The 16014-nt window shown below is 45.2% G+C and overlaps 1 protein-coding gene across 9 annotated transcripts in view; it reads left to right on the top strand.

The window, feature by feature from the left end:
• PDE4DIP (phosphodiesterase 4D interacting protein) overlaps positions 1–16014 on the top strand; it is a 103132-nt gene that overhangs the window by 60469 nt on the left and 26649 nt on the right. For 8 of the 9 annotated variants that reach the window (XM_053391057.1, XM_053391056.1, XM_053391058.1 and 5 more), the window contains 7 exons: positions 656–796; positions 1316–1397; positions 2284–2375; positions 2634–2750; positions 3104–3241; positions 3778–3890; positions 4316–4452. In XM_053391057.1, coding sequence (XP_053247032.1) covers positions 656–796; positions 1316–1397; positions 2284–2375; positions 2634–2750; positions 3104–3241; positions 3778–3890; positions 4316–4452 — 820 coding nt within the window. The remainder of the gene's footprint in view (positions 1–655; positions 797–1315; positions 1398–2283; positions 2376–2633; positions 2751–3103; positions 3242–3777; positions 3891–4315; positions 4453–16014) is intronic. The other variant, XM_053391060.1, reaches the window with a different exon arrangement.

Raw genomic sequence — 16014 nt, 5'->3', positions numbered from 1 at the left:
CCTCGGGATTTTTCTTATGCCCTCAGGTTCTTCTGTCTAGTATGCTTCCTTCTTTGTGTATTCTGTTTAGGAGTCTTTCCATATCAAATATTTGTACCTCATGTTTGGGCTCTCATGACGGGCTAGGGATTCTGTGAGCGCACTCCCCACCCTGCTGAGTTGCTGGATGTAGTCTCCGAGGGGATGTTGGAGGCTTGGCATCCACACCCAATCTGCCTTGTCTGGTGTGGCTCAGGCTCGCAGTTGCCCCAGAGCCCATGGAATCCTACCTCAGATTATATCTGGTTCAGTCCATGTGGCAGGGTGTGCTTTTGATCTGTGGTGTACTTTTGATCTGGGCAGGAGTACGCTAATCTAGAGTCTACACTGCTGGGTGAAACTTCCACCTCTCCCGAGTCCCTCTGCCACCAGTGCCTGGCTGCAGCTTGTTTCTGCCTCAGTGGCAGAGAGACTCGGGAGCAGCAGTGGTTTCACTCGCAATATACCACCAGGAAGAGCCGCCTTCACGGTTGGCCCTCATACCAGTCCTAGGTGATGTATCAGTACTGCCCAGAGTGGCTGGGACAACCCAATCAGATGGGCAGGGTTCTACTACTACTACTACTACTACTATTATTATTATTATCATTATCATTATTATCATTATCATTATCAGATATCTTCTGAGAAAATGGCACGGGCTTTAATAGAAAGAAGTTGTGAGCTGCAAGATTTACGTCAGCAACTGCAGGGCCAGCTTTCACAAGAGAAGATGGAAGCTTCCACTGCCCATCTCCTGCAGAAGAATGACTCGGAAGTAAGAATGTGCTTCTGTGAGAGAACATTCCCTCCCAGAGGTTGGCCTGAGAGGGGGAGGGGAAGGCCTGCTTGGAAAGAAAAGGGGTGAGGAAATGGAGGTCCACGCTGCAATAATCTGTGCCCTGAGCAGACTCTTCCATCTTCAGTGGTGCTCAGCCTCAGCCTCCAGTGCCGCTTGTGCTCAGGGGAAATGGTTGCATGATGGCCTGGCCTGCAAGCCCAGGACCATATGGAGAGAAATGGTTTCTAATGATGCATTTAGCACCACATCTAGCTTGGCCCTATGTGTGCAGTTTTAAAGCAAAGTGTTTTCAGAGCAGAGCCTTGAAGTCTTTCCTAAAGGAAATGAGAGCAATGTTGAAGTGAGTGCGCAGAATTGGTGCTTCTCAGAGGGAGAAAACAGACTGTGAGCAAACACTGTAGTTTCTCATTGTTCAACTTTGGAGTTGAATACTTTATTCAAACTCTCAAGGCCTATGAATTATCAGTGAAATAATGTGTATATTTATGTTCTTAGGCACTGAGGCAAGAAAGCTCAAGCAAGAGCCCCACTACCATGACATCTAAGAACGGAGATGGCCATTTCAACGTGGAGAAAGGTTGGTCCAGAAGCAGCTTCCATTCAGTTTAACCCTTGGCCACCCAGAATGTTTGCTGGCAGGAACAATTCAGCTGCTTCTGCCGCATGTGACCTCTAAGCCCACAGCTGCTTGTCAGGGAGATGGAGCTCTTTGCTTTGCCTGCAGGGGCCCTTTGCTCCTCCAGGGAACTGCCCCTGCCTGAGCACAGTGGGCAGGTGCTGCCTGTCATTGTAGTCCAGGGATGGGGAGCCTTTTGCCCTCCAGATGTTGCTTGGACTCGCAACTCCCATCAGCCCCAGCCACTATGACCAGTGTTGGCAGTTGTAGTCCACAGGTTCCCCATCTCTTGTGTGGATATCACTGCACTAGGTTTAATTTGGTGCACAGCACCCTCCTGTGTCCTGAAGGAAAATCACCTGGCTTTGAGACTGCCTTTCTGGCACCGGGTGAAAGCTTTTTTATTAGTCCAGGGTTTCTTTGGGGAGAGGGGAGGGGGAGCAGCTGACCTGTTAATCTCTGTTGCTAATAATGAATATGATTCTGTTCTCCCATTATTTATTTATTTTGCTTTGTTCTTATTAATTTTTATTAATTTACTTTGTCTCCTGTTCTCTGCTGATCTAGGAGTTTCTTTGGGAATGCCCTAAATAAATAAAGCTGAATCAGCATGTGATTATATAGTTGCATGCATCTTTCTCTCTGTGTGTATTCATTTAAAAAAAAAACTTTGGGGAGGAAAGTGGGATCCTTAACTCTTTTTACTCTGGTTGTTTTTCAACTGAAAGTTCCCCTTCACCTCCAGTTTTTCTCTCCACAGGGATTGCACCGCTTTTGATTTTTAAAGTTGTGAGACGGGGTAAGAGGTATGAGATCCCAGCCTAACATTGTTCTGCTTTCTCTCCAGGAGCTTGGGAGGCAACTGCTGGACTTGAGGAAGAGCTTACTGGTGCCAAAGAACAGCTTGAGCTTTTGACACAAAAGGAGAAGGAAAGCAGAGTGAGTCTGAGTCAAGGTATTGAGGAACAGAGACCCTGGCAGCACAACCAGCATGCCCATGTGCTGCCTGCTGAGCGGGAAAGGAAGGGCTGTAGTTCTGGGCAGTTCTCCTAGTGAAGGATGCCATGTGCCAGCCAACAGATCTAGCAGACGGGCAAGCCTAAGACAGCATGAGAAACATTTGCCACATCCTCATGTGGCACTTCTCTCCCTTGCCTTCTCTTTGCTGTTACTGGCTCTCGTTTCTCTTCTCCACAGTTGGAACTTGCTGCTCTTCAGTCTGTCCTGGTCTCCCAAGAAGAGGAGCTACAGGTTCAAGCTTCTGATGTTGAATCTCTGACTAGAAGCATCCAGATAAAAGAAGAACTCATAAAGGTGGGACTAAAGGGCCCTGACTCTGGTTCTCTCTGGCTGCAGATATCTGTGTGTATAGTTTAGTATATGATTTAACACTGGCAGCAGAAAACTTTGGTTAAATGCAAAATTATAAGAAGCAGCAGAATCTTTTAATATGAAGCCGGTTTAGTTTGTTTAATCACAGGCCTTCTTTGGGATGTTGCAAATGAAAGACCTGTGTTGGGTTTTTAATTCAGGGCCTCCCATTCCAGATGTACTCCACACTTTAATGATGTGGAAGATCTCTTGACTGGAAGTTGGTGGTAGACGCATGGCCCAGGGCCATGGCTGTGCTTTTCCATTCTCCAAGTCACTCTCTCCTTGACTTCCAGGACTTGCAAATGCAGCTGGTTGACCCTGAAGAAATGCCAGTAGTTGAGCGACTTTCCCAGGAAGTGTTGATGCTTCAGGAAAAGGTAGCCAAGATGGAACAGCAAGGACAGGAAGTTGCTGAAAACAGAAGACTGCAGGTATGGCAGAAAAGTGTCGCAGCGATGTGGTGGACACAGGCTAGTTTGATTTATGTCTGTTTCCTGCTCCTCAAAGTTGCTCAGAGTTACCTATGTAGGCTTTTCTCACAACAGCACTGTGAGACTACAGTGAGAGGGTGACTGGCTGAAAAGGACTGTGAACTTCCTGAGCAGGCATTTAATCCCCAAACGGCAGTCTAAGGGCAGCCCTCTGTTGATTGCACTTCACCAAGTTTTACTCAGAGTAGACCCACTGAAATTAAGGGGTCTATTTCTCTGTCTGTGGGAAATTGGAGGCTTTCCTCCTTTGCAAAAGACTCTGATATCAGCACCATTAAAAGCAGGCTTGATTGAGGTATGTGGAGTGGTCCACCTGCATCTGCCTTCGGTCAAGATCTTCCTCAGGAAATAAGAGAAGCAAGCAGCATAAATGCAGCTCAGGTCACAATCTGGCACAAGGTTGTTTTTGCTTGACTGTTAAATAGCATTAAAACGCTCACGTAACACAAAGTGAAGGCAAATGTTTGCGCTTTCAGCTGCTGCAGGTGTTGGAGGGGCTGGCAGCAGAGAAGAATCAGCTGAATGAAACCCTGAAAGCCGAAAAGCAGCTCTACAGCACTTTAGTGAAGTTTCAAGCTCATCCTGACAGGTGAGGAGCTGCTCTGTTCCCCTGCCTCCAGTGCTGAGGCATTTGATGGGTAGAGCTGGAGTTTTCTTTGTAGCTGCGACTAGAAACTCTTTCGCTTATGTTCCCTTGCTTTCCCACCTCTTGCTGTTTGCTTGACATATCTACAAAGATTATAGGCTAGTTTAGTAAATCATAAACCCTCAAGGTGTTATTTGTAAGAACTGTTTGTATACCCAGGTTGTCAGAAGTGAGCACCCACCTCGCAGCACCCACAGCTTTCCCCTGTTTTCTCTCTGTTGGCGAGAGCGTTGCTGAAAGGCAGCTGTGGGGAGTGAAGTGGGTGGTGCTTTTGAAGGAATGAGAGTAAGTGGGGAGCAGAGAGAGGGTGGTAGACCTTGGCAGAACAACTCCTAAACTGCTCCTAATCTGCTTCCCTTTCTGCATAGTCTTGCCAGCTCTCAGCATGAACAGACACTGCAGGTGGAGCTGGACCGGGTCCAGGCCATCCGTGGGCAACTGGAAGAGGCTCTTGGAAGAAGTCTGGCTCACCTGAGCAGGCTGGAATCCCTGGATGGCTTTGGAGGTGGGGAACAGGAGCGTGTGACAGTCCTGCCCAAGCATGCCTTCTGAGCTCTGGCCGCCACACTACCGCTAGTGCAGAGCAAGCCTGTCTTGACACTGGGAGGCTGATAAGGGCTTGCTGGAACCCATGTATGCGTCATTCATGTTCCTGGTACAATCTTGCCAGGGAGATTGTATAATAGATTTTGGCAGCCAATAATTCCTTTCTAGTGGCTCCCCGTCACCTCTTCCCCCATTTGGCTGAATAAAGATTCTCCCATCCCTGCTCCCTCAGAATCTGTGTTAATTGTTCTGTGCCATACCAAACATGCATTTGTCATAGAGGGTTTTGTTTTGTTTTGTTTTCGGAGCCCCAGTTCCCTGTGTTTTCACCCACTAACTCCACAAAGCTATTTATTAATTAAATTATTTAATAGCAGACTCCTCATAACAACTCACAGGGATAAGCATAACATCAATGGAGGCAGGCCAGTCTGGGGAGTTGCATGTTGCTTCATTGTGGTGATTTATGTGAATTGTTCCCTGACTAACCTTGGGGAGTCTTTGGACCTTGATTTTGCATCCCAATTCTGGCACAATTCCTGTACTGCCATGCTAAGTAATGCACAGTGAATGAATGAATGAATAGATAGATAGATAGATAGATAGATAGATAGATAGATAGATAGATATCCCGCCATTCCCAGCCGAGGCTGGGCTCAGAGTGGCTAACATCATAAAAACAACACAATAAGCATAAAAACAGACAACAATTAATTAAAATACATCTTAAAATTAATTCAGACAAGTTAAAATCCGGGCAATTTAGAGTGGTTAATAATTGCCAGGACCAACTGTTTCCACTGATCATACAAGGACCTTTGAGCGGGTTGGGGGCCTCCTTTGGGCTTGTTTTATACAAACCGCATCCTGCCCAAAGGCCTTGCAGAACAGCTCCATCTTGCAGGCCCTGTGGAAAGATGTCAAATCCTGCAGGGCCCTGGTCTTTTGTGGGAGAGCATTTCACCAGGCCGGGACCACAGCCAAAAAGGCCCTGGCTCTAGTCAAGGCCAGTCTAATTTCCCTGGGGCCCGGGATCTTCAAGGTGTTGTTATTTGCAGACCGTAAGGTCCTCCATGGGGCATACAAGAAGAAGCGGTCCTGTAGGTATGAGGGTCCTATGCCGTATAGGGCTTTAAAGGTTAAAACCAGCACCTTAAATCTGATCCTGTACTCCACTGGGAGCCAGTGCAGCTGGTATAGCACTGGGTGAATGTGATCCCGCAGCAAAGACCCCGTAAGGAGTCTTGCCGCGGCATTCTGCACCCGCTGGAGTTTCTGTGTCGGTTTCAAGGGCAGCCCCACATAGAGTGAGTTACAGTAATTAAGCCTGGAGGTGACCGTCGTATGGATCACAGTGGCGAGGTCAGGGCGAGAGAGGTAAGGGACCAACTGCTTAGCTTGGCAGAGATGAAAAAATGCTGCCTTTGTTGTAGCTGCAACCTGCGCCTCCATAGAAAGGGAGGCATTGAAGATTACACCCAAACTCTTGACGGAAGGCGCTGGCACTAGCTGCGCCCCTGCAAGGGATGGGAGTTGGCCAGCCAAAGGACCTCTGTCTTCGAAAGAAGAACTGTTAACAGGAATCTCACCCAGGGTAGCTTCATAAAACATCAGCCTATGCACATTCAAAGTCCTGTCAGAACAGCTGTGAGGAGTTCCCTTCACTTGCAGGATTCAGCCCAAATTTGGCTTTTGGCGGGTCCTAAGTTCAGCTAGATCCTGAGTGCATTCACAGAGATGGAATGCAAGCCTTCAACCCCAGACTGACATGGCTGGAAAAGATTGCTGTGGATTCAGGTGGCTAAGAGGACATGAACCCCTGCCCAGTCAGTCAGCAAGCATTATGTTCCATTTCCCCCAAACAACCCATGGATCTAATGGAAATTGTAGGCCTGTATTGGCTTTGAAGTGGCATTCTGTAAAGACAACATGTTACTTACCCTGAATTAACTCCCTTCATGCTTTGTAATGAGGTTGCTAATACCTCCAACTTGGAATAGTCAACTTCCAAGATGCTTTGCTTTTGCTGTTCCTTGGTGCAGTACTTTAATGTGTGGGCAATGAGCTAGAAGATTAAGCCTCTCTGTGCCTACTTTTTATGACAGCAAAAACTAGCAAATTCCCAGTATAGGGCCCGTGTTTACCAGTTACTGAAGACAACAGAGGACAGCTGCTTTCCTTTATGCCCTACTTGACAGCTGCTAGGAGCATCTGGCTGGCAAATGCTGGAAATGGACAGACTTTATTGCTGTGCTTCAGCACCAGAAAAAGCAAAAGCTTACTGGTACATAAACACTAGATCAAATATTTCTCTTGGTATCAGTTCTCATTACTGAAGGCAGACCCAGAGGCCACAGAGGTGGACCCTTCATCATTCCACTAGATTTGGAACTTTTCTTTGTCGCTCAACCATAATGCTGGCATTATTTATTATTGCTGCTGTTTTGTGTCTCACTTGAGAAGCAGATGGTGAAACTCTGGCTGCAATCTTACATACCAAGAATAAGTGCTATTGGGTTCACTGGTGCTTGTGTCTGAGTGGATGTGTATCAGATTGTGCGGTGAATCCTACTTTTTTCAGTGCTTAACTAGGAAAAGAGCCATTGGCTCCTCATTGCCATTGTGAGTGTAACTGGGTAGCACACCACCTGTGGAATGCAAGCAGCCAGCCATTATCCCGTGTTCAGCTAGGAGCTGGGAGAGTGCTCCTAAATTCTTGTGTGTCATGGAGTGTTTACTTGCTTTTTGTATGTTCTATATTGAAGTAGGTTCCTAGCCCTCATACTTGCTGGAGTAGGACTGAAAATGAGAGTAAAGCCTGCTAAAGATGCCAGGGAAACAAGCTCAGATCTTGTGCTTTGAAGTAGGAAGTTTCTAAACCATTTTGGAAAGGGCTGTTCCGTTTTAGGTTAGTTGAGGAAGAAAAACAGGCTTGGATCCTGAGAGCAGTTAACTTACGGAAATTCACAGAAGAGAATTTCCTCTTCCTTCCCTTTGCCCCTTTCCTATACCATTCTGAACAATGTAGGGTGGGGTGTGGGGGCTTCAGGGGGAGAAGCCCCAATAGGACTTGCATTCTAATGTAAGTTAAAGTCTATGGAAGGACTGTGTCCAACCCTCCAGAGCGGCTTTGGCGTGGGGAGCAGTCGGCTACCAGGGCAGGGAGCTGGGCCTGGAAACTTCCTTTTTCTGAGCTTAAGTTCACTTAGGATCCAAACCACAGGGTTCCTTCAGCTTATGGCAAGAGCCTTATTGTGAAGCAAGGGGCCCCGGGTCAGTCCAAGCCTTTTAATTAAAACGTGCCTAATATTGAAAGCCTGTTTTTCTCATTCATGGAATTATAGAAGAAACTGGGAGCCCTTCTACTCTGCACAAGTAGATGTTACACTGGGAATCAGCCAGTGGTTAAAATAAAAATAAAAAGTAGGACATGGGAGGAAGGGTGAGGCTTCCATGAGGGCCAGAGTCGGGGAGAAAAGAGTTAAACTTCTCCCTTTACACAGCGGTTCTGACAGTAATCACTTTACCATACCTACTATTTTATTTTTAAACCATGCTGGCACCTAGCTTTGTCCTAAGTTGTGGATTCATTTGCCATCCTAGGGCAATTCTATTGCTAACTTGTGAATATATGTATTTGCCAGGAGGTTTCTCTGTTTACAGTACAATCACAATTTACTCGTGTTTAATATGTGCAGTTTCAGCTTTATGTGTTTGAAGTGCGGCTGGTTGAAAGGCGGAGAGTTTAAAAGCAGAGAGTTTAAAAGCGCTTTTTGTGCAGGTTTTCCAGGTGTGGAGAGGGCCTTTAAGCTCTCTGCCTTATGGGGGGGTGCACACCAGACCTGCTTGGTGTGCCAGCTCTGGAAGGCAAGATGGCTGGCGCGGGGGGCAATTCTAAGGGGGCGCTTTGACTTGGGTGTATTTTGTGTATATGTGCCATCTCCAGAACTTAACTCCCATGCAAGATGTGATTGTACTGCATCTCACTCCTGGTTTTCTCCTGCCTGACCTTGATGTGTCACCCCTTCCTCATAGCTATTTACAGGCTGACAGTGCCTAAACTTGTTATGCCTCCCATTTGTTTACTGGGCTGCTTTTTATGAACAGGGGCTCACAAGGTTCCATCTAAGACTTCTTCTGCCCAGGAAGCTTATTGTTTTTGACTAACAACACATGGAAGCAAACTTAAGTTTGCAGATATTTGTGTCATCCACACCCATTCGTTATGAGGCAGAATTAGCTGTGGCTTTCTGTTGCATGTACTGTGGCTGGCAAACCCAGATTTGTCCTCTCTGATACAGACGAGAGGTAAGCTTTGGCTTGAATGATTTCCCACAAAGTGGCTCTCTTAATGTAGACACCTCCCCCCCCCCCGGCAATTGTCCCCCTGCCTCCTACGCCAGTCATCTAGTTACCTGTTACTTTCTTTGAACTTCTACAACTTTGCCTTTGGAGTGTCATCCTGGGGTCATTCCACGCCAAATCACCTGGTGCCATGTGCTCTTACGACTCAGATTTTCTTCCCAAAAAAAATTATGTGTAGATACCTATGAGATAACCTCAATTTAATTTTTTTAAGATTTTTTGGTCCAAAATTGGGCGCAGGAGAATTTAATTCTTTTTTGATTTTCACGCGATTTAGGGTAATGCAATTTCTGTGTCCATTTAGAAAAAAAAATCCTGTTTCACTTATTTTTCAACCAATTGGGCTTATTTTGGTATCAAAATAAAGCTAACTGTGGTCTCTTTCAAAATAAGGTATAAAAATGGTATTAACTGCCACAGAAAAGGGTCACTGACCATTCAAGTGAATTTTTGTCATTTTATTCCCGGAAGGTTCAATAAGCCCTAGAGCACAAACGACAACTAACACATGTATCATACTTTTTTTGTAGAATGGGCTAACCATGTACTTGTTATGTTTTAAAAATGAGGGTGTTTTTTGTCATTATAAAATAAATTGATTTTGAAGTAAATTGTTTACGAAAAAAAAATTTTTTTTTGGTACAGGTTTAAGGTCTCTCTGAGCTTGAAATAACTCACACATTTGTGAGAATAGTTAAAATAGTACCCTCCTATGTTATAATGTCACCTGATATATTTTTAAAATTAAATTTTATTGATTAATAAAAACAAAATTCATCTTAGAGCCCTTGTTCATTTTATTGTGCAATGATATGGTCAAAGCTATTTTGTTTCCCATACATGTAATATGGTCAATGATGCTGTTGTTGTTTTCTATAAATTTTATTGGATTTTACAATTTAATATTCAACCAAATACAGTCATACCTCGGGTTGAATGTGCTTCAGGATGAGCGCGTTCGAGTTGCGCTCCGCGGCAACCCGGAAGTAACGGAGCGCGTTACTTCCGGGTTTCGACGCTTGCACATGTGCAGACGCTCAAAAGGACGTCACGTGCATGCGCAGAAGCGGCGAAAAGTGACGCCCGCGTACGCAGATGTGCCGTTGCTTCTAGATGCAAATGGGGCTCCGGAACGGATCCCGTTCGCATCTAGAGGTACCACTGTAACACAATGTAACATTTGCCATATAAACAAAAAAGTGGGGGGGACCCTCCCCATGACTTCCCTCAACTTCCCCTTCTCGCTTTTTAAAGATTTATTACTTCTGCTTAATTTTTGTCTTATTTAAATTCTTATCGTTTGGCTTATCGAACCTACCATGAGAGCACGGCCGAGTATTAAAATCAGGTGATCTGGCGTGGAATGACCCCCCTACGTAAAAGCTCTCAGTGTTAGTTTGCCATTGGTGGCTGCAGCCTTCATTCAGTCTCATTGCCAGCTAATGCAACATTGCGAAGCTGGAAGAACAGGGCTCTCCTGCTTTTTAGTGTAAGAGGAGGGAGAACTTTGGCAGGAAGAGACTTCCTGATACTGCAAGGAAATGGAAGTTTGTGTTGCGTGTGCCCAAATTCTCCTGTCTGTACAGTCTCTAAATCAGAGTTGCCAGTTATTCAGCTATAGTGAGGGGGGGAGTATTTGAACCCCTGCTAAATTTGCCCGTTTGCCCTCTGACGAAGAAATGACCAGTCCATAATTTTAATGGTAGGTTTATTGTAGCTGTGAGAGACAGAATAACAACAGGAAAACCCCCAGAAACCCAGAAGAAAAGAGTCAGAGATTGATGTGCATTATAATGAGTGAAATAAGTATTTGATCCCTTTGCATAAGATGACTGTAATTGGTGGCAAAACCCTTGTTGGCAATTACACAGGTCACACATTTCTTGTAGGTGGCCACCAGATTTGCACACATATCAGGAGGTATTTTGTTCTACTCATCTTTGCAGATCCTCTCCAAGTCAGTAAGATTTCAAGGCTGATGTGTAGCTACTCAAACCTTCAGCTCCCTCCACAGATTTTCGATGGGATTAAGGTCTGGAGACTGGCTAGGCCACTCCAGGACCTTAATGTGCTTCTTCTTGAGCCACTCCTTTGTTGATCAAATACTTCTGCCCCCCACTCTGCCATCCAGTGTCTCTCCTATCAACTTGTCTTTTCCCCAGACTTGACTGGAGGTGGTGTGGTGTGGAATAGAGCAGAATGCAGGCTAGCAGCTCTGCTGAAGGCTGAGAAATGTTGGTGATTTGGCTTTGCTTGGAGTGCAAATCCCTCAATAAAACCTGAGAATGTGGCAGTCCTCTGTTGAATGAAGTATAGAGCTTTGTCCAGTGCATGTGTGCACATGCATGATTGTCACACTGGTTGTGGATGGGTTATTTGGGCAAGAATTTATATTTTCCCAGATCAGGGTTAGAAAGATGTCCCAGGCAGAGCTGCTAGGGAGGTATGCTTGGAAACCAAGCTGCTGCTCCTTTGTGCATGGGCACCAATAATGAAACAGGGCAGTGTATTTCTAGCTCCTAAGCAGAGAACTCTTCTTCCGGTCTCTAGCCGCTCTGGAATAAGAACATTATAATGCTGCAGGAGCCAGGGAGGGGGTGTCAAAAAAGTACCGGGGAAGGGGATTTTCCAGCACTTCCGAAGCTTTTTGCCATTGTGCTATATAGTGATAAAGGGCTCAGGTTCAGGGTTGGCTTCCAATGGGAATGTGAGAAATCTCTTGCTATGTAGAGGAATGGGGAGAGGGGTCTAGAGAGGAAGGAAGGGCAAGGCTTTCCTCTTTCCATTTCTACCCTCACAAAACGTCCGCTCTAGTGAAGGAAGGGAAGGTTTTCCCTCTGCTTCCTGGGCATCTTCCTGACCTTAATCCTCATCTCCAGATTACTGTAAACTGTTAAGGGGGCATTCCCCCCCCCCACCATTCAGCAGTTTCTAAAAATTCTTTGATGTTTTGGGTTACTTTCTGATTTACAAACCAAGATACTTCTGCATACCTGGGGGACCCCATGGAAGCACCCCCTCTGTATACAATCATATATACAAAGACATCTAGCTTTCCTAAATTAAATCAAACATAACGTATTTTTCGCTCTATAACACGCACCCGACCATAACACGCACATAGTTTTTAGAGGAGGAAAATCCGTAGGCATGCCACCCGTAGGCATTTCCTCCATAACACGCACAGACATTTCCCCTTACTTTCTAGGAATAAAAAAGTGAGTGTTATGGTGCAAAAAATACGGTAAATAACACATTGTTTCTTTCTTCTGCCTCTTCATTACAAAGCAGTCCTGCTCAGGAGGGGCAGTGTCTGGAAATCTGGGGAAATGGGGGTAATAACTGTATTTTATTGCATTAAAAAAGTACTCCTGCTGATAAATTTCTAATGATACAGTAGACTTCTCAAGATACCAGCAATCTCATTTCAGATTTATGCATAAAGCAGCAATAAAGAAGAATTCTTTTGATGGGTTTCTCATGGCCTATTATTATTAGTTTGTTAGAATAGTCTACAGTACAATTCCGTGCATGTTTACTTGAAACAAAACAGTGGCTTCAGTGGGATTTACTTGTAAATGCTCAGAGAATTACAGCAGTGATGCCTGATCCCACAAAAGTTTGCTCAGAGAAAAATCCTGCCGAGCTCACTAGTTGCTCCCAGTCAGGGGTGCCAACTTGAATAAAATATTGGAGGGGGGTCAGGTAAGCCCTGCCCCACATCATCACAAGACCATTTGAATGGCAATGCCCCTCAGCTTTGGGAGGCCCTGACCACCTCAGATATTTTATTGGGGGGGGGGGTAAAGGGACCTTGGCCCCCAGTAGTTAGCTCCTCTGCTCCCAGTCAAGGGTGCATAGTTCTTCAAGAGATACTGGCACACTTCTGGCTCTTGTGGAAAGAATGGGGCCAAGATTCTTCAGGGAGGTGGGAGCAGCTCCTACTGGGTAAGTGGAAGGCCAAGCCCAAATCCCCCACAAGGTTTTCCAAACCATGTGAAGCAAAGTAAAGCTCGAGAGTCAGCCAAATATTAAATGACAAGTTATGGTGCTATCAATGCACACAAGGGGAGGCGGAAGGCCTAAAGGCATCTGTAACCCTAACGGGTGTTTGTTCAAAAACAGCTCAGTGGGACCCGAATGCCGACCTTTTTTTGGTTGGGAGTGGGATGGAAAATGGGAGGAGGGGGAATGCAATGGAGTCTCCAAGAAAAGATTGGCTGGATGGAATGTGGAACTCTGAACAGGAGCGCTCCTGTGGCAGGTCCCACTTGATAAGGGAAAGGAAATGGAAATCTGCTTGAATCTGAGAAATCTGTTAAGCCTTGATGGGCATGCGGGAAGTATGTGGCTCCAGGCTGAGCAAAACCAAGAAATCAGTTGGGAAAGTTTCTGAGACCTTTACCACTCCCTCTGGAACAGCCCTTTCAATCCCATACTTTAGAGAAATGCATCAGCCATGTAAATAAAATTTAATGTTGTGCAGGGACAAATATGATTAGGAAAAAACATTCTGCTATGGGAATAATGAAACCCAAGAGTAAACTGCTTTATATACAGAAAACATATACTGTATGATGGAACCAGACACCACTAAGAAAACGGCACAACTGTAAAACAGAATATGAGAGTCTGCACAGCATTCTTAACATCACCTGGGTTGGAAGTTCCTTTAAAAATTAAAACTATTTATATCCAAGACAACATTAAAATTCATTATGAAAGAAAACCCTTAAATATAAGTAAAAGTCATTAGGTTCTTTCCTGTACTATAGTTTGCAGTACATGAGATTTTACTCTTATCTTGGGATCAATAAAATCCCACTGAGACGAGAAGGGTTTTCCCAGGCAGAAATGAAGCCCTGTTCATTTGTTCACTCAGAGCGACAGGCTGCTTCCATCAGAGCTCTTCCACAGACCTTTTGCCAAAGCTCTCGAGTTTAGAACAGGGAAGTTGTGGTCCTCTAGATGTTATTTGACTACAGCTCCCATCATCCATGACAATTGGCCAGTGGGGGCTGAAATGCATTATCATCTTAAGATCCCTGCTCTAGAACATTAAGATGATAATTCAAAAGTGGGCTGCAGAATAAAGGAAATCGACCCAAACTGTTTCCTCACTGAACCTATGGAGGCATCCCCAACTCCCCAATTATTGTTTTTGCTACTATGGCAGCCAGAGTGGTCATATTCAAGGGTAAGAGACCAACTATGTCAGTAAACACACTGCCTTGTCTTCCTCTTTTATAGACTGCTTTTGGGTCCCCCAGGGAGATGCAGTTGCAGCAATCTTGACACCCTCTATTTTTGTCCTAGCGGGTGAAGGATAGGAGCTTCCAGGGTCACAGGACTCGGGCAACACTTGAGTAGTGGAGCCAAGTAGCAGTTTGAGCTTCCGACACTGATCTGCTGTTCATTTGTTCTAAATGTACCTTTCAATAGACAATTTCTTGATAGTTGAATACAGTATTCTGAGGCCATCAAGGATTGCATAAGGATAATTTTCTTACAGAGCTCCTGTAGTATCAAAAGTGCAGCAGATGAATACAGTCTGCGTGGGAGCACATCCCATGTTCTTTAGTATACAAGACTGGTGTTCCTACAGTAACCTCACCAGAAGGATTTCTGTATGTATTTAGCCTGATTTCTCTTTGGGCATGTGTGTTGCAATTGATTTGAGATCAGCGAGGTACTCTTGGGGACGTCTTCTTTTTGCGAAGGAGACCCTGCTTTTCTCAGAACAGATTTCCTATCACAAAATTTCTATAATATATCTACACCCAAATTTGTTGTAACTAGCAACCTGTAGGGTGAGTGCCAAGCTCTGTAAGCCACTGTTAGCATGTTCAGACTACTCTTCTTCCTACCAGGCCCATCCTCCTTTTATAATGCAAGGCCATCATGAGCTAGTGTGGCAGAAGAGATATTACACATTTGATAAGGCTGATTCTAAGCCTGGCTTGGATTTTTTTCAGGGTGCTCTGCAGAAAGTTCTAACAGGATATCAACATAGCAGAGAAAGAGGTGCCAGTGCCATGAGAGGCACTTCATTGCAGGGGCAAGAAGAGCCTGCATCCAATCTGAGATGGATGCTCACTTTTCTAAAAAAATCAGAGTGGAAGGGATCCTTCAAGGCCACCCATCCAGCTGCTTAATGCACACAACTGGGTTTTGCTGGAACTTATTCATAGGCAGGCATGAGAGGAATGAATGGGGCCCAACAAGAATGACTTGTGTGCCACAATGTATGCTTTTGTCCTTTAGTTTTGGCCCTCAGACCCCTCAAGTTTGTTTTTCAGTTGCTACCAATAAGCCAGAGTCTGCTCTGAAGGGTTGGAGCTCTACCCTCTGGTAAAATCAGAAAATAAATCTGCTTTCTGACCAGGAGGTGGCGTCACCACAGATGTGAAAACTGCTCTGGACACCCAGGCTGAAGGCACACTGTATAGCTGAAACACATTGGAAGCACATTCTCTCTCTCTCTCTCTCTCTCTCTCTCTCTCTCTCTCTCTCTGTCTCTCTCTCTCTCTCTCTCTCTCTCTGTGTGTGTGTGTGTGAGAGAGAGAGAAAGAGAACACACACAGAGTTCAGAAGCACACCAGAAATAGTTTGTCTGCAGCCCTGAGTGAAGCTGTTTAGAGCCTAATTTCCCCCCGTTTAACAGATTATCATGAATGTATAGGGGGAAAGCAGTGAGATTGGTATTGTTGGAAGCTAATACCATGTGCACTACACAAACTAAATGGGGATGCAAAAAGCTGCAGACCCACAGCAAACTCCACTGAGGGCAAACCCTAAGTTGTACAGACTTGCTTTACACAAGACTAAATACCCAGCTCTTAAGAATAAGATAAGCTAAATTCAATCTGAATTGCTGCTGCTTGCAAAAAAGAAAAAGGTTGTTGTGTTAGCTGAAGAACCCCAGTTTTGAGGAGGTAGGAGGGTCTCCTCAATTAATGTAATCTGTTTCCCCCAATTTTCCTTCTTTCTCTGCTTCTCATTCTCTTCTTCTTGGCCATAGGGGTGTTCACACTACACTTATGTTGGCACCTGTCTGTCTTGAGTGAAGACAAACTGCTGCTTTAGCAACACCAAAGTGACCTCCCTGGGGCACAAGGCTGGGCAAGTGTGTCTGGGAGTCCTGGGCTGCCCACGC

Source organism: Podarcis raffonei, chromosome 6 (genome assembly GCF_027172205.1).
Source record: "Podarcis raffonei isolate rPodRaf1 chromosome 6, rPodRaf1.pri, whole genome shotgun sequence".
In the NCBI taxonomy this organism is placed as follows: Eukaryota; Metazoa; Chordata; class Lepidosauria; order Squamata; family Lacertidae; genus Podarcis; species Podarcis raffonei.
This window is presented reverse-complemented; position numbering and strand designations above follow the sequence as displayed.